The sequence below is a fragment of the Stegodyphus dumicola genome, chromosome 4 (assembly GCF_044657685.1).
Source record: "Stegodyphus dumicola isolate Sdum_Otavi_A_Nest chromosome 4, ASM4465768v1".
In the NCBI taxonomy this organism is placed as follows: Eukaryota; Metazoa; Arthropoda; class Arachnida; order Araneae; family Eresidae; genus Stegodyphus; species Stegodyphus dumicola.
The window spans coordinates 180,822,542-180,845,464 of record NC_140771.1 but is presented as its reverse complement, the minus strand read 5'-3'; the positions used below and the strand labels follow the sequence as shown (position 1 = coordinate 180,845,464).

The window sequence follows — 22,923 nt, the reverse complement described above, 5'->3', positions numbered from 1 at the left end:
AACCAAAATCGAAAAAGGAAAGTTTAAATTTAGAAACATGATCAAAAGTTCCTGAAGATATTGCTTGTCTGAAACTGGTCCATAGTTTAGAAACTGGTGAGAGTTTTTGAAATTTTAAGCAAAATTTACATGTAAAGTTTTATCTAGTTTTATTTTTATTTTATACTGTAGATCTGTATTTTCTTTCTTTTAGAATATGATTTACTTAGGTAATTTAGATGGTGTTGGTGTGTTGAGTTATGACAAAGCACACGAGGGCTATCTGCCTAAGGGGAGGGATGCCTTCGTTTTTGAACCTTTGGTACCAAATCTTCACAATGTCATATAATACAACATTAGTACCTAAAGCTATGTACATAATTTGGTGACATTCTGTAGCTGACCTTTTGCAACATAATGGCAAGTAGGCAAGTATGTGATGGTTCTAATCTGTTACAGTGATAGTTTCATTTCAGACACCTTGTGCTTTAATGATAATGATTTTTTTCTACAAATTTCACAACAGTGTTCTAAATCCAGCCCCTTTCTTTCAAATACCAAAAAATCGTTTGACAAAATGTGATTAAACGCACTGATGATATTTGCGGTGGCGGGAAACTTTCGTTAAAAACCGATATTTTAACTGCATATGTACACTGATGTACCAGCATTTTTTTTTACATATGTATTTCTAAGTTAGAATGCTTTGAAATTTTTCTGCTTTTTTAATTTGTACTCGACATACAGAACATATATATATTATGCCATAAAATGTTGTAAAATGGATTGAAAGTAAGTATGTTGGTAACCAAAACCAATAAATACAATAAATATATGAAAAAAATAAACAAATAGATATATGCAAATTAAGATTCAATAATAAATATTGGTGTAATATTTTGCCAAAGAAGATTAAAATGATGAGCAAAGAAACCATGAAGGATAAAAATGAAAGAACATATAATGTAAAAAGAAATCTGAAAGGCTCTCTCTTTGAACTTTTCCTCATTGATTATATTTTATGCTCATTATCTGTTAGAATAGCAGTTATTAGTACACAATAAGTTGCAGTATTTTTCTCCTTGCATGTATGAAATTAAAGAAAGTATACTCAGTACCAGTATAAAAAGCATCAACAACCAGCTCATTATGGATACCATCTTAGATCAGCATTTCTCAAACTCTTTTCAAGTGGGGATCACTTTTACAAATTCGACTAGTCTGCAGACCATCTTACTCTTATCTCCGAAAGAAATTTTTTTAACATATGTTGTTTTTTTAACATTGTTACTATCATATGTTTTAACACATTCTTACAAAATGTACAGGCGCGGTAAGATAGCTTCCTGACAAAGCAGTTTTAGGGTTGCCATAAAACAGCAAGGAAGGCAGGGTTGCCACATTTGGAGACATAATTGGCGATATGCCATAGATGGATGGAGAACCTTCTGTAATGAATTCTTACCGGTTTAGCCCAGAATATTCTCGAACACAAGCCGAAAGCTATATAAACCCTGCGGGTCAGCAGTCAGACGGTGTGTGCGTGTGCTTCGCCTAGCGAGCTGAGAGTCAGTCATTGAGCAAGTGTCTCGAAGTCTAGTGCCCAGTTGGTCGTCGAGTGCATCGAAAGAGTCTTTCAGTGTATCGCGAGTTAGTGCATCGCCGAGTTTTGTCTTAAACTGTGCTGAGAGCTATACTTTTGTGTATCGTCGAGTGCATCGTGAGTTGTAGCGTGGAGAGTCTCGAGAGTACGGGGAGTTCCGAGAATGACCAAGCAGAGTTGGGAGCTGTACTCTCTGTGCTTTGCCGTGAAGCTGTCTCCACCGTGATAGCCTCATAACCTGGAGGCTGTGTCGCTGATCGTGTTTATAGTAGTTCATCGACAACTGTAAAAACGTGTTTTGGAGCTGTCCTGAAAATACTGGCCAATAAAGTGTGTTTCGATACTTCATTATTATATTGTAAGTAATATTGTCATTATTCACTCCAAATCCTCACGAACCCCGTACGAACGTGAAGGAAGAAAATAACGTAACAATTGGTGTCAGAAGAAAAAAAAAACGCAACAATATGTTACTAGTATCATATTTTCTCACTTTGTTTTTTAAAAGTATACTTTTTAAAAAACAATTAATTAAAATTTATTTTACTTTAAATTGGTATTATGTAGATAAGTTATAGAAAACTTTCATTTACTTTAAATAGTTCAAGGCTATTCGATTTTTGATAAAGTTATTAATTAAATATTAAATTTCATTAATGCAAGTATCAACATTTGTTGACACTCGCTTTAATGAAATGAATGATCCTGTCGATTCTTGCATAGGTTACTTGTTGTATGCTGGCAAGAAACACAACAATTTTAGTCCTTAAAATTCCTATTTTGTTACTAAGTGAAAAACCAATCATCAATTTTATAAAATGACAAGCTTCAGAGAAAACACGTTAGATGATTGCCAAGTGTAATTTCAAAACTCTGAGATTTGTAGCTACAGTGTTGTACTAGCTTGGCTTATGTAAATATGGCAAAGCCTCAAGGACTATCTGCCTAAGGGGAGGGATGCCTTCATGGAGGACTTTGACAGGGAACTGGCTCATATACATGTTACACATGGGGAAAACCATGAAAATGCGCATTTTCAGAATTCGAACCGAACTACAAGTGTTCAGAGGCTTAAAAATGTGCAACACTTTCGTCGGGGGTATATGCAAGCAATTTGATTTTTTTTTACTTTTTTTTTTTTTTTTTTTTTTTTTGAAATCTAGGATGACACAGATTAAAAAGTGCTGTCTAGATCAGTGGTGGCAAACCTATGACCTGTGGGTCAAACACTGACTTATGAAGTCTTTAAATGACCCACCAAGGATTTTTATAAATTTATTTCTCATAAAAAGTGGACAGACAACTGCAAATATTAAAGTATAAATGTCTAATGCCCTATATATATATAAATTCCAAGTGGATGTTGGCCAACTGTCTCCTTCGATGATTAATTACTAGTCATGTGCCTACAATTTTAAATGTGCAGGTGCCTGAAATGTTGTCTGATGCAGTGCATCTAATGTTCACATGAATGAAATGTTACAAATGCATAGATTATAACAATAATGGTTGGAAGGTTTTGATTTTCGAATATCTTATTCTTGTATAAACCGTTTCTAAATTATTCTAGTAAATGTTTCACCCAAATTGTAATATATTTTTGAGAATGTTTCACTGGACTGGCAACACTGGGCATGCTGCATTAATGCAGGGTATCACACCATTGACAAATTTTTTTGCTTCGTCACTTGAAAAAGGAAAAGTTGTAGAATCAAAAAGGAAGAGTAATCATTTTTGGAGTATTTTAAAAGTGAGAGAGGAAGAAAAAAAAAAAAAAAAAAAAGAGGACAACTGCCAGGTTTTTCTGTTAACAAATTTTCACTGTTTGCAAAGTACTGGTATGCTTTTTACCCCCTTTCAAGTAGTACCACTGACTTAGTGACCCACTTCTCAAAAAGGTTTGCCATTACTGTCTTAGATCACTGTAGTCATGTACCAGAGGTACAATGGTTAGTGATGCTGACTGTCATAGCAATGGACCTACAGAAGTCATGAATGTTAAGTGTAGTGTTTGTGCAGCAAGAGGACGTTCAAAATATATGGTGAGCCAAAAGTCCTCTCAAGAGATTGGCAAATTTGGGGAAGAAACTTAAAAGTTATCAAGGCTCAGAATATCTCAATTACCTGTAGTACTACAGAGATGCTGGACTAGCTTCTACCTGTACCTATCTCTTATTAAGGAGTGTGTGGTTTTAATAAACCGATCATATGTAACACATCGCACATTGTTCAATAAGTCCCGGGACTAACTAAGAAAACAACATCCATTTAAAAAAAATTCAGGTTTATTCATCAACATAATCACCATGAAGAGCTATGCAATCATTTCAAAGCTTTTTTAACTTTTCGATAACATGCTTGTTAAACGTTTGTCCTTGTCTGCAAAATAAGCTTCAGTGGCAGCGATGACTTCCTTATTTAAGCCAAATCTTTTCGCCTGGAGCATCTTTTTGAGATGAACAAACAGCCAGTAAACACTGGGAACTGGATCTAGGGAGTATAGTGGGTGGGGAGGCAGAGTGAAGCCCAACTCATTCAATGTAACCAGTGTTTGCATTGACTTGTGGCACGGGGCATTGTCTTGACTGAAGATGATTTTTTCTTCATGTGTGGTCTTTTTTTTTTTTGCTATTTTGTCCTTCAGATGCATCATTAACTCACTGTAATAGATGCTATCGATATATCTTCCCTTTTCAAGGTAGTCGATGTAAATTATTCCTCGCGCATCCCAAAACACCGACGCCATGATTTTGCCAGTTGACTGCTGCGTTTCTGGACGCTTTGGATGGCTTTCACCGGCTGCACGCGACTCAGATGATTGCTGCTTTGTCTCCAGAATGAGATAGTGGATCCATGTTTCATCCATTGTCACATATCGACACAAGAAATCCTGTTTATTGCGAGTAAACAGTGACAAACACCCATTTGGGAAACACTTTTTTCATTCCCGACTTTTCATGTAAAATCATACACGCGCTTCCAGTTGATATATTTACCATCTCACGAACTTTGCGGTCGTTCATCACGATTTTCAACACTTGTTTCACATTTTCCGGAGCGACTGCTTCCTTTGACTTACCCGAGAGTGCCGCACCATTTGTATCCATGTGACCGTGCTTGAAGTCAGCATACCAACGGCAAATGGTTGTTTTCGATGGAGCAGTGTATGGATAACATATTTCAAGCCATCGCTGAGCTTGCACAGTTTTTTGCCCATTAAATAGCAATGTTTGATCAACACTTGAAATTCGTTTTCCTTTATTTTGTCTACCAAATGCACAACTAGTGTCACTTTCATCGCAGTAGCTTCGCTGTTTCTGGTCCGAATGCCTTGAAAATTAGACACGTGTCATTTGAAGGTTAGTTCTTTCGTACAATGAAGTCAAGTTGATATTACTAACACCATCTTTCGGTTAGTCCCGAAACTTAATGAACGATGTGTTATAAAGGATGGATGTTTGTTGGTAAAGAATCAAATATTATAACTACTAATATTAACACAATTTTGCAGTTGCTACATCAAAGGTCTTTCCTTTTGAGTTATTTTAATGACACTATCTCTCACACTAGCCTGCTGTATTCTCTAGGTTCTTCTTACTGTTTTGATTTCTTTCCAAAGGAAGCTGAGCAACCTTGTAAATAACTGTGCATTTCCATATCAAAGGTTTGGGTATTTGCTGCTTATTTTTACTATTGATATTACTACTGCACTTTATCTGGTGTTTATATTAACAAATATCTTTCACTTGACACTTTCCGTTATAACCTTTTTGTTAACTTCTTTCTGCATATAAAAATCCTAAATAAGGGCTGTCAATTCTAGAATTAGCCGTAGCAGTATTAACACTTTGCGGGCCGTGCATTTATCGAAGCGCTGGTTCACGCAGGTTCTACTGCACGCCAACGGTGATATTTACGCAATTTTTCGAAACATAAATAGTTGGTATATAATTATTATTAAAGAAAGTACTAAAATAACTGTTACACTATTTTTATTCCATTTTATTCCAATTATATTTTTTAAATTAGTACTAAAACGTTTTATTTAAAAAATTTAACTCCTAGAATCCATAGTTCTTTTTAGTATGATAATTCTGAAAACATTTTCCAACATGCAGAGAAACGTTGCAGGAAGAACACATGTATGCCGTGGAACTTCTTTTCTGGGTGGCAGTGCAGACTTTACAGGCCTTTCGCAAGTTTTGAATTCTCCCATTATCACTAATACGTGCTATTCTATGTTTTCTCATGTCCGTAGTAAGTCTGCCTGGTGGATCAAACCTCGGCAATCTTTTATCACATTGAGCAGCCGATCTTGTTTGTTGCTCCTCTTCATTCCCATTAATCCTTGCTAGTGCAAGGTTTAGTAAAAATTGTTTGAATCTTATAGGTTTTTTGAAATTTTTGATGTATATCAGGAATGCGTTGAGTAATGCACAGTTTATGAGATATAAAACCTTTTTTTTTTTTTTTTTTTTTTGTCCATTTTGTTGTTTTGCGAAATATAGAATAAAAAGATAGGTATTGACCGGCATGATCAACAACTTTCATAAATTCATTATACTCTTGCATGCAAATTGGTTTAATGCACTTCTTTTTGGTTCTTTTACTCACACATTCGACCATGTCTGCTGAATGTATCGTAGAAATCATCATTATCAATTTTTTGGCCGAATTCCATTTTTGTACCATAATTTTCCCTTTTCTACGAAATTCCATTGACTTATTTTTCAACGTAGCAGATTTTTCAACAATTTAGCAGTCCTCTGTTTACTCTAATTGTGCCACAGATGTTTGTTTTATGCTTTAGTAACTCTTCTGCAACCTTTACACTATTGTAATAGTTGTCCATATACACATCATGCCATAAATTTAAATATGGCAATAGCACGAACAATATTGTTGCAATTAGCGATTTTCCTTGCGTGCAATATATTTCTAAATTGCATATATAACCAGATATCGCCTCACACACCATACGGACTAAAATTCCATATTTTATAATTTTTGCAGGATTGTATGTACGAAAAGATAGCCTGCCCCTCCATGGAATGATACCTTCATCCAGCGATAATTCTTTCTCAGGTTTATAAATTTTTTGAAACTTTTTTACCAGGTACGAGTAAACTGGTTTTATTTTATCAAGCCTTTCTTGGCAATGCTCATTATTACTGAAGTGCCAATACTTCCATAACTGCCGAAATCGGTTCCTTGGCATAGTATTCCCAAAATTAGGTGTATGTAATCCAGGGTGAGTAGACCAATAATCGTCTTGTTCTGGTTTTCTTACTATTCCCATTAGGATAACAAGCCCCAAAAGTTTTTTCATTTCTACAACATTTATATAAATCCAAGCTTTATTCTTTGTGGATGCATTGTTGTTATCATTATTCTGCTGATTATGATATAAGTTTGTTTGTGTAGCAAACAAATTGAATAAATCGTCCCAATGAACAATTCCACAGTTGATAATATATCTGGTGTGTATGGTACCTGTAACCCAAACTGTCCCAGGCAAGCATGAAAGTTATGTTTAAAATTAACTTCTGACCAATCATTTGCCACAGAATTCTCTTCACCACTTTCAGATTCACTAATTATTGGTCTTCCCTTATTTTTGAATAGTCTCACAATTATATCGCTTCCACTGTCCGAATCACTTTCACTATCAGAGCAATTATCGTCTTCTGATAACAGATCAGCATATATTTCCTCAATTACTTTAATACTCTGCGGGGACATACCACTTTCACCATCAGAGCAATTATCGTCTTCTGATAACAGATCAGCATATATTTTCTCAATTACTTTAATACTCTTTAATACTCTGCGGGGCCGCTGTCCCCGCAGAGTATTAAAGAATGCCAGAAAATTACATTCAAACTTCCCTTGGGGCAAAATACCTTACTAAACATCAATCTACATCTGAAATATGTAAGACAAGCTGTTATTGATGATCAGCTGTGTTTTGCTGGCTTTTATTTATTTTTGATATTATATTAGAATAAATCAGTGAACTTTTATTTAATTTTGATATTATATTACTGTTAAGTGCATATTTAATATAAAAAGCAACTAACTATCTTCAAAATCAGTCCAAAAGCACAATGAAAATTTTAAATAAAAGAATTTTATTTATTTATATTTTCTTCACAGAAGTAAAAATGATGATTGCACAGTATGAATGGATACAAGGAATGATATAAAAGAATATATACAAAAGTGAAAATATTATACATGGACTAAAGGAGATTGTTTCCACCACCTTTATTGATCAACCCTAGGAAGAGTCCTCATCTGTTCAAGTTCTTTTCGATACTGTTCAGCTTCATGTTCCTTTTGCAATAACTGTGCTTTATACAACTCTGCCTGCCTTTTGATTTTTTCAAGCTCTTTTTTCAGTTTTAGTTTCTCATCTTCAACAGAAGAACCCTGTGATAAAACACAGTTTTAATACATATTGCGGAATTATAAATCATTGAGTAATTTGAAGCTTAGTACAGATTTACTACTACAATAGCTTTCAGTAAGTATGACATAAAATCAAATAACACAACAATTACACATAACCACTAGAACTAGAGCTTATATTTGAAAAATCATATTCAATAGAAATTTCCTCTGCTATGAGCATATGTATTTTTCAATTACATATCACTTTGAAAGAAAAATGCATATTTTATTTAATATAAGGCACTTGCATACTATTCACCAGATTTTTAAAACACTGTATTTTCAAAAGTATTACATATATAATTAATATATGAAAAGAGTCAGAAACTCAGCAAGTTTTCCTCATATACTCAAATGTTCTATGTGTGTTCTGTTGATCACACAAGTTCAAATGATAGTTGACTATGGCCTAAACATTTTGCTATATTCTTCTGTAAATATTCATCAGAGCAATATTTTTGCATTTGCTGAGTTCTACTAGTTTTGTTGGTAATCTTGTCAGGAGTTTTTACACATACCCCTAAAGGAAGAAGTCGCACAACATTCGATTAGATGTGAGTGTGTGGGGGGGGGATAGGGCATGAAAACAGAGTAAAGTCATTCGCACAAGAGTCTCAAGTTCATTTCTTACATTTCATTTTTGTGGGCTTTTTCTCAGCACCATTTCATTAGATACACTTGGTTTTCCCATTTACACACACAGACAACTAGCATTCTTAAAGAGTTATTAAAACTCTTTTCCTGCATTGTAGCCATTTTGTAATGGCACTGCTTTTGTGCTGCTGTGTAGTGCACCACAATAGAAATTTACTGACTTTTCAATCCTTTTCATTACCATATGGGTAAAACTTTGGAAAATAAATTGTTTTTAAATTCTACAAATTATTTGTAGCACAGAATCAGCAGAACCAATTGTTTAATTCAGAATTTTCTCATATGCATTTTGTAATAAACTCAAAAGAACTGAATAGAAAAAATACTTTCACAACCAAGTGATAGATAAAAAAGAAATTTGATAAACTGATATAAAAAAATCAAACAAAAACATCATTTCCAGATTAAGTTTAAAATAAGCAAAATGTCTTTTTAAATTATGCATACAAATCATACAAATAAAACTGAAAACAAGGACTAAGCAATTAAATTTACTTGAACTGAATAATACTAATTCCTCATTCAGTACAGTGATAACCAAAATATCTATTTTACAATCAAACTAAAGTTTTTTATAACCCAAACAGTATAAGTTATGTTATGATTTTTATAGCAGAAGAAAAATATTTTAATAAAACAAAAGAAGTTGATCATTAATTCAATACTGTGGTTTGCTCAACTGTTCAGCTGAACATGGATAAAAACACTATTTATTCAATGTCCTATAATTTATCATGCAAATTTAGTTCAGGTTATGAAATAGCTTTCTTTAAATGATTTACCCTACTTCTATGTTGTTTACACTAACTTTTTCCTTTCTTATCTATGCAAGTGGCATTTATAACAAACCAACATTAAAATGGCATTAATTAATAGCACTTTGTTTTTGATGTTATTACAGTTCAAGATGTTGAATTCGCAATTCAACGTATGCCTTAAAAAATTGTGCATGCTTTAAAAAAACACTCTGTTAATCTGTAACACATTTGCTGCCAATTGTGCTTTTGCGCATGGTGTGGGATGATGTCTCAGGTGTCAGTCACATGCTGGCATGGGAAAAGCAACATCTGATTTTTACTTCCTTGTACTAAGTAAAAAGGAACTATTGTAATCTCGAAAAGTTTCAGGCATCATATTTCAATGCAAATATCCATTTTCACCACTATTGAATGCAATTTAACAATGTTTTTGAGTGACATCTGTACATAAGGATGGGATAAAGGACTCTTTTCCCCCAAAAAAATTGTAAAACTAATTTAAAATGAATTCTAAAGAGAATTTTTTGTGGCGTCTGTGCGTACGTACGTATCTCGCATAACTCAAAAATGAGTAGCCTCAGAACATTGAAATTTTGTATACAGGACTGCTATAACATGTAGATGTGCACCTGGTATTTTGGTTGTAATCGGCCGCACCAAAAGTACAAAAATATATGTATATACAAGGTATGTTCGAAAGTTCGGTGAATTGTACCATAAAAAAAAGGAAACAAGAGAAACAAGCAAAATAGCTTTACTGGCCATCAAAGTATTCGCCATTAGCAACAATACACTTTTGACATCGGGTGTACAATTGTTGGAAACTGTCTGCAAACACTTCTTTCGGTATGGCTCGAAGCATCGTTGTCACACGTTGTTGGATCTCAGTAATGTCGGAAAATTGTTGGCCTTTCAGAACTCTTTTGAGGCAGGGAAACAGGAAAAAGCCCGCGGGAGCCAGATTTGGAGAATATGGAGAGTGATCCAAAACTGGAACCTGGTGCCTGTTGAGGAATTGGGTTACACGGATTGCAGTGTGTGGCCGGGCGTTGTCATGGAGAAGATTCCACTGTCCATTCCGTTACTGTGGCCGAATCCGGCATATACATAGCAGCCACCGTTTCAAAACCCCCTCGTAGTATTCCGCATTGACGATAGTAGCCGCGGGTACAAATTCACGATGGATCAAACCCTTACTGTCGAAAAAGACGATCAACAAAGTCTTGATCCTGGATTGTGTCAAACGACTTTTTTTGGGATTGGGTGATGACGTTGAACACCATGCCATGGATTGCCGCTTGGTCTCCGGATAGTATCGATAGGCACCACGACTCATCCCCTGTCGTTCCTTGTTTGTTTTCAAGAATTGCGGATTCCGGTCACACATGTCGATAAAATCTCCAGAGGTTTCCATCCGGTATTGCTTTTGCTCGTCTGACAGTGAGTGCGGTACAAACCGGGAGCATATCTTACGTTTATGCAAATGTTCGTGCACAATGGTGCTCACACTGTCTAGGCTTATCTGCAATTCGCCAGCTATCATTCAAAGATAGTCGTCAATCTGCCGCAAGCATTTGTCGAACCCGTTCCACATCGTCTGGAGTTGTGCTTGTTGTAGGGCGCCCTGACCGCGGCTTATCTTTGACATCCTCCTTTCCATCTGTAAAGCGTTTAAACCACCCATAAACACACTTTTTACTCACTGCTTCCTGACCGTAAACTTTCACTAACATGTCATGTGTCTCCGTCGCCGTTTTGCCTAACTTGAAGCAAAACTTTATGTTTATGCATTGCTCCATGTCACACTGACAATCTTTCTCCCACTGACTGTGTTAAACTGCTCATAGCGTGTGCTTCGTCTTATCTGTCATAAAATGGTCATTAGATGACATTTCTCTCACTGTTAGTGCAAGATCCTAATCGGCGCGGTTTTTTAATTATGAGACCAATCACCGAACTTTTCGAACACACCTTGTACATATTCCCTGTTACTCGGCTCGGTGATCTCCATTTTTTTATTCTTATATGTTTGTAAATTGTGCATTTTTTGCTTTAAAAATGATTGAATTATGTTGTTATTATCTTCCGGTTAAGGTTTTTATGCCTTTAGTGAATCTGTATGCAATATGTTTAGAATTATCAACAATTTAAAAGTTATTTAAGTGCTGCTAAGCCTAATAACTTTTTCCATGGCGGCCATTGCTTGTTTACATTTGAAACAGCAGAATAGCAGATTTGTTGCCAATCTAGAGAAAATAAACTTCGCAATAACAAAGATAATGCCTTCTTTTATTATTACAAATCAAATCATGCTTAATCCATTCTGGAATTTATTCGAGGAAATAAGTGTTTAAGATTTACTTCATAAATTTCAATACAGACATCTTGAGTTTCAATGTATTTTTACCTTGTCGCGAAGTGAGAACTGAATTAATTGAATGAGAAATACTGAATCGTCTGCAAAAAGCTTTCTTTTGTTGTTGTTCTTTGCTTAATTTCTTTCATACATCGTTTTAGATTTATTATAGTATTTGAATAGAACATATGGCAACGATTAGATAATTCTTAAGATGATATAAATTTTGTGCATTCTGAGTTAAATGAATGAAATGAAAGTGAACCTAGGGCCAGAGTGTTGCTATGGTAAACAAATATAGTCAATTTTAGAATGCATTTACTCTATTGTGGTTTATGCGCTATCGGCGAAGTCGATTTAATTCAATCCAATAAATTTAAATGAAATGCAAGAAAAAATGAGTATAATTTAATATTCCGTAGAAGGAAGTCATGTGGTGCACACGTCAGATTTGTTATTTTCAAGTTCAATTGGCATTATGTTTTGGATATATATGGTGGTATTGGCATGAAGTGAAGGTTAGAAACTAGTTGTAAATGTATGTAGTTTGGAATGGAAACAAAGTTTCATTTCCATCAAAGATCATACAAGAATAACATTCTGAAATATATAGTTTGCAATAATAATATCATTGTAATTATCTTGCAATAAGCTAATTTGTAATATATATGTAATAAAAGCACACATTTTAAGCACACCATATTCACTCGATGATATCTAACTTTTAGAGTGATGCATTTGCGGATACTATTTTACAGAAATCCAACAATAAATGTTCCATTGAGGTTAGTATCATAGGTCAATCTATACGACTAATGAAGGTAACATTATCACACTTCTGGAAGCATTGTTGTAGGAATACTAAGATGTAGATGAGTAGGAATGCTGATTGTGTAGATAATTGAAGCTTAATTAGTAGAGTGTCCATCCCTTTTGAAGAAAGAGTCAAGCCAGATTAAATTCCTTTTTTATTTAAATTCACATTTTGTGGCCACAATTTACTTGGCACTCCAATCGTGCCTACTTCCAGAACAATTTTGATCTCTAGCATTAGTAGCGATCATATCATAACAGCACATGGATGATTGAAGAAAAGCGTCTGGCCAAGAGGAAAGCACAAGCAAAAGTGATGCATCATTTCAGAGAAGAAGGGAGGGAAACAAAAAGGTTTATAGGTTATAATACAAAAATTTTTTTTAAAAATTTATAAAAAATATTTAAAAATAAAAAATTTTACACTGAATAATAAAAAATATACAAATGGTATTTAGATTACGCCTAAATTTTGAATTCTGGAAGAAGGAATCAAGTAAGTTTAATTAAAAAAAGAGATATTAATAAATATATATATCAAATTCAATTAACAATGAGAAGCTAAAATTTTGAGAGCTAATTTTTAAAAAAGTACTTGTGCGATTTTACAAAACTTATATTTGCATAGTTTGGCCTAATTTGAGTAGTAGAATCGAAATATGGAACAAAATTGGCATGTCATTTCTGAAAAAATCCGATTTTATGTCAAAATACCTATATTAAAACAATGCTATATATAAATCTAATACACAGCCTAAGTTGTGCTTTTGAGACATGAAAAACGCAAGTTGAATTTCGTCAATCAACCCAGTAGAACGGGAGACAGACAACTGCTCGCCCCTTTTTTTGCGCAGTGTACATATAATAATCTTCTATTACATCTTTTAAATCATATTTCTTATAGGTAAGTCGACATATGGGTACAATCTATTTCTATGACATCCCATTAACTATCAATACAACCTCACATGACTAGCAGCAAAAGTGTTAAAAGACTAATCCTAAATTAAAATGTTTGCAATTCAAAGAATAAAAGTTTTATGTTTAGAAACAAGACTAAAAATTAAGGATATTATTAGTCGAATATTTTAATTAGCAGTGAGTGTTTTTGAAACTGCTAAAAAAATTTACAATAAAGTTTTATTTAACACTGTTTTAGTTTACATGTAATATTCTGTTTATATATTAAAAAATATTCTTACTTTACATTTACAAGAAACAGTATAATTTTTTTAGTGTGGAATTTGCAACATATCTCTGTAATTATTTTATTAATATAACAGTATTTGTAAATCGACAAACCAAACTTTTATTTCAGCATTTTTAAGTAGCATCTTCAGAAGCTATTATGGAAAGCACTAATCAAGAGATTTCAACCTTTGAAGAAAGCTATTAGTAATATTTAGCTGAATTAATCAGTAATACCTAACTTAAGCTCCCTGATCTGATATGGTAAACTTTGTTGGACATTTTACTGCAGCCAACTCTTCATGCATTAACTCATTCTCAAAATTACTGTTATTGTGAGTGAATAATTTCTTTTTCTGCACAAAAATTTTATTGTGTCAATGAATAAAATGGGTCTAAATTAAGTTTGATTTTCCCTCACAATACTGAAATTCTTTCATTTGGTGCATTGCTGTGAAGTACAACTAATAAAATTGTCAATAATACATTGACAAGCTCTCTAAATTTTTACAGCCAATCTTTATCTTGCAGTCTTAAAATGCTACAATATACTACATTGATTTGAGGAGTATCAAGAATTTTCTTATCAACATCAGCGAACTAGTAGCTTCAAATCCAATTTCTAAGTGGTTAACAAAAACAGACAGGTATTTGAATAACAAAACCACGTATGGAAAAGAAGAAAATGAAACTTTCCTTCTGAAAGAAACACTCACAAAAGTAGCAGTTTTAATCCTTCTACATGCAATTTTTTTAGCCTACCGCAGTGTTTCTTAAATTGCAATACCACCATCAGTTGCCATAAGCAGCTGTAAAGTCACAACAACACACAGAATACAAGAAACATTTGAAATTTTTGAAGGAAGTATACTTGGGCACTTTTCCTGAGAGCTTTGTCTACAGTTTTAAGAGCTCTCCGCTGTTTCAAAATTATATGGAAAGTATATTAATCACAATAATTTTAAGAAAATACATCCAGCAATCACATACATGTGGTTACAATTTCAACAGGTGAAAACATGCTTTGGCCCACTAATGGTACAATTTTGAAAATCACCAATTTAAGGGATTTTTCACAATGATTTGTTGAAGGATTATACACCTTCAGGGGACACTGCACAGAAATGGTATTAAACAGAAGCATGCTTAAGCAGATACAGCTTGATAGGAACCATAATTGCATACATTTCAAACTAGTATGTCATAATCTTTAGAACATCATGAATACTGAGTACTATTCTGTTATCAATTTGTTAAAGTATTACAAAATATGAAATCGATAATAAAACAAATTCCAAATTAGGGCTCCCAGATGCCTATATTCGGGGGATGATTATGTTATTCAACATTTGATAGCTTTAGGTACCGTTCTTTTATCACAATGCGAGAAACATACATACGCTCATGCAGATTTTCATTATTTTATTTCTTTAAATATAACACAGGACCATAATATTTGTTGGCAAAAATTTGAAAACTGAACCGACATTTAAAGTTTTCAAAGCAAAATGCCAAAACAAAATTAATAGGCCTTCTGAGCTAATGCCCTTTGGGCTAAAAATAACTTCATGTATAGAATCTTTAAGAAAAACGCTCACTAAATCAAAAGTGAGGATACTAAGACTTAATTTAGATTGATGATAGATAAGATTATTATTAGAATTTATAAAATCTACAACTTGAAACTGAAGGTTTTGTAAAACTTCAACAAAATTCAAACTATAAGAATGATTTCAATAGTAATTCACATAAATATGTGAACTTGCTTTTTCTTAAAGACGGTAAGGAAATTTAAATTAATTAATTACACTTAAGTGCTTCATTTATGATTCAGGCTTTTTAATAACCTCTATTAACAATGGTTTTGATTATGTTAATATTGACATATCACTTTTTCTTATGAAACAGTCACTCTAGCTAAAATTAGCATATTTTAGGATATGAAAACAGATTAATTATAGAGCTTAAATCTTTTCATCTGGTGACTATAGGCATATACATCCTCACTGCATATCAAAACAGCAAAAAAAAAAATGTAATCAATGCTTATTATTACCGAGTTAGTTACAGTCCCATTTGCAACAACATTAACTTCCTCTTTTTTTACTGGATTTGTTTTCAGTTTCTTCAGTGGTGGACTTGCACCTATATTAGAATATATGAAAATCATAATAAGATCTCTCAGTAAATAACACAGTTAATTACATTTTTTTCCTTTTTGGCATATTATAAATTAAAAGAAACTATAAAAATTTTAAAAATTGATACATTAAATTAAGTTTTAAATCTTGTGATATACTTAAATATTTATCAGAAATTTAAGTTTACGTGTTAGCTCTAAATATCTGAATTGAAAACATTTAATAGTTCAAATAAGAGTTTTGACAAATCCAAAATCTGGACATCCACTATCCGGGGTTGATATAATATCCAGATCTCCAGACAAAAAATAATAAAAGTGCCCCACTTTTAAGTCTAGGAACGGAGAATATGATAACAAAAGGAAGAAGGTGTGCCAAATGCGATATTTCTCCTGACTAACTGAGATCCTTGCATGCCACTTTCAATCACCTGCTGGCTAAGCACTTGGGCCAGTAAATCTACACTGATTGAAATTATACTGATGTTGACAAGAATAACACATTTACCCTTGGTTGGCTTGGGGGGGGAGGCAGAGGGCACTACACATTTTGCTCCAGTGCAATCACTGCAAGCCCTAAATTCTGAAGCCCAGTACCTCTATTTGATTTTAAAAATTCTGGCATCCCTAATTTTTGCTGCTCCACTAAATTTTCAAATTTGTGACGTCCTTAAATTCTCACATCCAGTGCAGCCGCACCAGTTGCATTTGCTCTGTGAATAGTTTGCATTTTTCTATTTTACCCAAATAATAATTGAAGGTCCCATTTGGCTATGTCTACATGGTATTGTACTAGATTTAATCTAACGAGCTAAAAACTCAAAATTTTCACAAGAAAAAAAAAAAAAATATATATATATATATGATGCTGATATAAAATTGCTAACATTGCAAGGCTATGTTGATAGCAGATGTCCAACCTTATGATATGACGTTTGGCATCAGATCATTTTAACTATAACTTACTGGGGGTGCCAATTTTTGGTCAAACAGCGGAGAGTTATTTGTACTGCCAATATAATGCTTGCTTCATTATACAAAATCTACAAAATGAGATAGCTTGCTCCAGTTTCAATGGATTAGCACAACATTAACCAATTTGCAAAACTACAACACCTGGATCAAATATGATGTATCTAAATTCATAAAGCAACTTCCTACAACACTGCTAACTTTAATCCCTCACAAAACAGTGGGAAAATTTTCTCAGTCAACATGGCAACAGGCATGACACAAACTCCAGGAGGCTTACCGTCAAACACTAGCCTCCAATTTTCAAACTGTGCTGCTTGCCATTGAATTTGCATGAATGGTCTCACCTTAGCTCAAATTTAACTGTTAGTAAAACTTGGGAATAACTGTCAGATACTTACTAATTCTATTCCATTCTAACTTTTTAATGCAAATAAACAAGCTAATAAAATAGATCTTGAAGGTTATCTTAAACATGGCAATTACCTTGTTCATTTTTGAATTACCATACATAACTATAATGCACATAAAAATATCAAAAAACAAAAATTATAACACCAAGGGGGAAAATTGTATATTTTCAAGATCTCAATACAGAACATTTTCATAATTCTGGTTTTCTGTTAGATGAGATCAATAACACAATGGTAAAGAATGTGACAAAGGAAAAAAATTAAAAATAATATTAAAAGTTCAATTAAAAACTTAAAAAGTAATATACAAGGGTTGGAACTTTAATAGTGGCAACACAGCTGAAAAAACGCTACGCAACAAAACCAAAGAATATTGTGTATACCACACGTAAACTACATACCTACCTTACCTTTCAGCAAAAAGACTCGTCCTGCCTACGTCACGCGCATGCGGAGTGACGCGAAGAACGGATCCTTGTATTAGCTCGCAGTCTAAAGTAAGTGTTGTCAGGATGTTTTCAAAACAAGAACAATGATGATAAAAATTGAATGTGCCAGAGGTCGTACAGCACGACAGTGTCATCTAGGGCTTCAAGAGGCTTGCGGGGAATCTGCATTGCCTTACAGAACCGTAGCAAGATAGGTGAAAGCATTCAATGAAGGACGCCAAAATGTGGTAGACATGCTGCGGCCAGGACGTCCGAGTGTCAGCGATGCAGACGTGCAAGCTGTTGCCGCACTAATGGACAGAGATTCAATGGATTAGCCATTTGTCAGCTGGCCGGACAGACAGGTCTGGCGCATACGACTGTGTTGCCCATTCTGAAGGAACGCATGTCCATGAGAAAAATTGCTTCACGATGGGTTCCACATCAATTGACGGAAATGCAGAAATGGCTACGATACGATGCTGCCTGAACCCACCTGGAGCGCTATGAGTGCGAAGGAGATGCTTTTTTACTCCGTATCATTACGCTGGATGAGACTTCGGCCCGATCGTACAAGCCAGAACTGAAACGCCAATCAAACGAATGGCATCATCGTAGGTCACCCCGACGTTCGAAATTTCATCAGAACTCCACAATGTGAGAGTTATGGTGATTCTCGTGTACGACTTTGATGGTGTCATCCTAACACATACCGTTCCCCCACTGCGCAGTATTACTGCTCATTTTTGGAGCTTAATCTCCGACCAGCTTTGAGAAAAAAACGGCGACACTCTGCAGAACGCTCCTTTCATTTTGCATGACAATGCTCGGCTGCATGCAGCGCAAGCTGTGACTGATTTGTTCAAGCGATGGGGCTGGGAAGTGCTTTACAATCCACCATACTCCCCAGATCTAAGCCCTTGTGACTATGACTTAATTCCTAAGATGAAGGAACTACTTCGTGGCATTTGCTTCCAAACTGTTTCTGAGATTCTTGCGGCAGTAGACCGGTCCATTCAAACTATCAACAAAACAGGCGCTGCTACAGGTATTCTGCAACTTCCACATCGTTGGAAACGGGTTGTACACAATGCTGGTGACTATATTGAAGGACTGTAAAACATGATGACATGAATCACTTTTGTATTCCTTGTAAATAAATAGTTGCCACTATTAAAGTTCCAACCCTCGTACTAAAATTTGGAAGAAAAAAAAGTTACCACATTACTCAAAATATAAAATATTTACTACGAGCATTTCTAAAATCTGCTTTTGTATTCATTACAGATCTTTTAAGCTTTTAAAAAATGCCCCACAATCTTATTTCATAATTAAATTTAGCATATATACATATCAATAAAAGTAATATCTATTGTATCAATAATGAATTAATACACACTTGTACATAAAATTAGTTATTAAATATGTCCTGTTAAAAATAATTCAGGACACCTAACAATAGAACTGCTAAAGTGCCACTCTTTCAAATAACATATATTCACAAATTTTGATCTCTCTTAAAAAGTTCAAAAGCTCTGTTATGACCTTGAAACAACAACCATTAGATCATTTGATATGCATACTTGAAATCACAAAAAAAGACTCTTAACTTAGATTCCAAAATGGGACTTCTTACATAATGTAAGAGGAAATGTCTTCTACAATTTTATCACTTCTTTATTTTGATTTCTTTGTATACAAATTTTTCTCATTATATATTAAATAAATATTAATTTAAAATACAATATTTAATACACATAGTAGTAACCACCGATCAGATAATGATAGTTATGAATTAGACACTAAGCCATAATGTTACTTTAAAGACTACATATGCAAACGGTGTCCCAGCAAAAGCACTGAATTTAATATGCCTAGTAAAATACTTATTTTCAGGAAATGGGAAAATAATGTCTGGTACATGACCTCCACAAATTATTCTGCAGCATTGCATTCTCTTGGTGAAATTCATCCTAACTTTTTCACATATTTGCCGACAGAGAAGAATGATGACATTTTCAATTTCTTCTTTAAGTTTGGAAATTTTGGGACATGCAATAACACTGTCACACACAATAGCAATGTTTCAACAGACCAACTAGATCGGCAGCATGAGGATTTAATGTCTGCTGTCAAACCTATATTCTCAAATTAATCTGTGACCTGTTGTTTCACATTAGTTGCCTTTTTATGTCAAAAGAGAGCAAACATTTAGAAAACTAGGTAACACTTGCCTTGCTTTTTTCACAATCAAAATGCACTGCTCCTTTGTGAAGCTCTCTATTTTGACTTAGCTGCAACAAAGCTGTGAAATGAACTGAACAGTGATAAAATGCCAGTGTTGACAGGTTCAAATCAAAATCAACATCCTTACATCAGAACATTTATTGGTAGCATGCATGTAAAAATATATATAAAATTAAACATTATCCAAATTTTGTTTTTTAGAAAATGCAGAAAGTACTTTTTGGGGCATATTAAATCTGGCACTTTTGTTTTTGTTGGGACACCCTATATATATATATATATATATATATATATATATAGAAAGAGAGAGAGAGAGAGTCACCTACATGTTTAAAAATAACAAGGGACTTACTTTTTGCTGACACAGTAGGGCTGCTAAGAACAACAATTGGTGTCTGTTGAGATGATATAATGGACGGTAAACGAGTTTGGTCTGTCACAATGGTAATCACTTTCTACATGAAAAATATGCAGTTTATAAGGGTTTAGAAATAATGATCAGAATCATATTTTGCTTTTCTAAATGCATGTATGCTAACTACATCAATCACCAAATTTCAATTTCTTATCAGCGACATTACAAAGAAAAAAAAAGGGGGGGGGGACCCTCATGAACATAAATCATGGTAAAAATTTTATAACACAAAGTTTTTGCATGATAACAGCTAAATGGATTCCGGTAAAGAGATAAAATACACTAATTTTATTAACATGTAATCCATGTTATATCACTAATATACTTTCACACCTAAGATATCTTCTCAGGACAAGAATAAAACAACGTTATCACTGGATGTATTTAAATGTCAGGTATTTAAGCTTCAACTTATACATATATTAAATAACAAATCGAAATGTTGACTCATTATGAAAAAATTGTAAAATTATTAGACACATATGTAAAACAGGCAGATAATATGAAAACTATTCTAAAGTTAAGAAATATTTTTTTATGCTTAAAATTAATTCTTTCTCTTGCATCAGGTGCCACTTTTTCTAATTTGAAATTTCTAGTACAGTACAAAGTCTTTAATTCGGACTCGTCGGAACTTCAGGGATTCCGGATTAGGGGTTTTTCCGGATTATAGATCAATTTAAATCTGGTAAGATGGCATGCAGAAATTATAAAATTAAAAATATGAAACCGTAATTTATGAAATAAAGAGCAATTATGATCTAAAAAATATCAAAATTTACAAAAAAAAAAAAAAAAAAAATGCTTACTGTTTATTTGCATACTTGCCAACCTACGACACTCAAAAATCAGGAGATTTTTTTAAGAAATTGGGAGATTTTTCACAATGTTAAAAAGACTTTTAAATGATGAAAATATAGTTTTTAATAATGAATTAACTTTAAATAGTAACTAATTCTTAAATGCAAGCAACACAAAAATACCTTACACATAAAAAACATTTTTATTACTTACATCATTTAAGAAGAAAAAACTTTTTGATCGGTTTTCGTACAAATGTTATAAACAGTGGCAGATTTTGCTTTCTCTAAGAAAGAAACTTCATAATTTTGTTCATAGCAATTGCCACGTAGGCTTTCTTTCACTAATAAAAGTTTTTTTAATGTGTCATCACTAATATTAGATCTAAATTTAGTCCTCGTTTTTGCAACAACACTGAAAATCCTCTCACACTCTGCATTACTATGGGGAACCGTCAAGATGGCCAACATACTTCTAGACAGTTCACTATATTTTAAAATTCCATCAGCACCTTTCAGTTTTCCAATTAAACTCCACTGAGTGTCAATCCTAGCTGATTTTATAACTTCATCCAAGTTTTCTAATTGTAAACTGTTGTTATGCAGCTGTTGGAACTGTTTCAATTTTTCCTTCCTTTTAGAACTCCTTTCAAGATAATAATAAATATCAACAATGTGTTCATCCACATTTATTGGTAAAGAAGCTGCCCCTTTTTCAGCTGCTAAATTTAAGAGATGACAGGTGCACTTCATAATCTGCAAATCTGAATTTTCCTTTCTTAAGATGCCTGGAACACCAGACTTAAAGCCTACCAATACTGGTGCATTATCGGCACCAAGTGCTAAGCAATTATCCAGAGGGACTGCACTTTCTTTTAAAGCTTTAATAATTAGTTGTGCTGTATTAAAGTCTGTCAAATGTCCTTCTAAAGTGGGGACAGAAAGTACACTGCACTCAATTTCTGAAGACTCTGGATTAAAAAAAGAAACAACAATGGGATACATTTTTGAGTTGGTATTATTGCTTCCATCCGTAGAGAGGCAGAACGGAGCTGTTTTAATGTGATCAATAATTGAAGATTTATTTTTCAAATCCATTTCTTTAACAATTGCACCTGTTTTGATTCTTGCACTTGAGTATTTCTCAGCGATTTCACTATCGGAAAACATTTTTCTAAACAAAGCTGCAGCGTGATCCGATGCATTCAGTGGCAGGTTGTGCTCCAGTAAAAAGGCAGAGAACAGACATTCTGCATTAATAACTTTTTGGTCCTTTGTTTCTGAAGAAAAATTTAATTTTTCATTTTTTTCAAAACAACTCATGTTGTCCTTGTGTTTTTATGTAGGCACATGTTTGAGAACATTCGTCCACCACGCGAAATCGAAAAATCGCAACAACAGGCGCAACACATCACAAATTTATTACATTTCTTTGAGGAAATAATGGAAGGAAAGTCAACTGTGTATGATTTTTGAAACGTACACATTTCACCTTTCTCACAGACATAACAAAAGATGATAATTTCTAAAACTATTTCCCGAAGGCATGTGTACTCACACAACTTGGGACGAAATGACCGAAATAAATAAAGAACTATCCAAATAACAGCTTGCTTTGTCCTCATTGGCTAATATATGCCAAATGACACACAGTGGAGCACGATGCCCATTGGAGAACAGGAAAACGGCATTTCTGGATACGTA

At 33.8% G+C, this 22,923-nt stretch overlaps 1 protein-coding gene and 1 long non-coding RNA gene across 5 annotated transcripts in view; one reads left to right on the top strand and one right to left on the bottom strand.

Annotated features, from left to right (window-relative positions):
- Nucleotides 1-7,872, top strand: part of LOC118183185 (uncharacterized) — a 46,842-nt gene extending 38,970 nt beyond the window's left edge. Inside the window, exon 3 of the long non-coding RNA XR_004757196.2 lies at nucleotides 7,739-7,872. This is a non-coding gene — a long non-coding RNA (uncharacterized LOC118183185). The remainder of the gene's footprint in view (nucleotides 1-7,738) is intronic.
- The window catches only part of LOC118183184 (uncharacterized), a 77,258-nt gene continuing 62,025 nt past the window's right edge, over nucleotides 7,691-22,923 (bottom strand). For 3 of the 4 annotated variants that reach the window (XM_035352634.2, XM_035352635.2, XM_035352633.2), the window contains exons 9-11: nucleotides 20,357-20,459; nucleotides 15,861-15,949; nucleotides 7,691-8,014 (exon numbers count right to left, since the gene is read on the bottom strand). In XM_035352634.2, the coding sequence (XP_035208525.1) occupies nucleotides 7,850-8,014; nucleotides 15,861-15,949; nucleotides 20,357-20,459 (357 nt within the window). In that variant the 3' untranslated portion in view covers nucleotides 7,691-7,849. Of the gene's footprint in view, nucleotides 8,015-12,754; nucleotides 12,903-15,860; nucleotides 15,950-20,356; nucleotides 20,460-22,923 lie in introns of those variants that run through there. The other variant, XM_035352639.2, reaches the window with a different exon arrangement.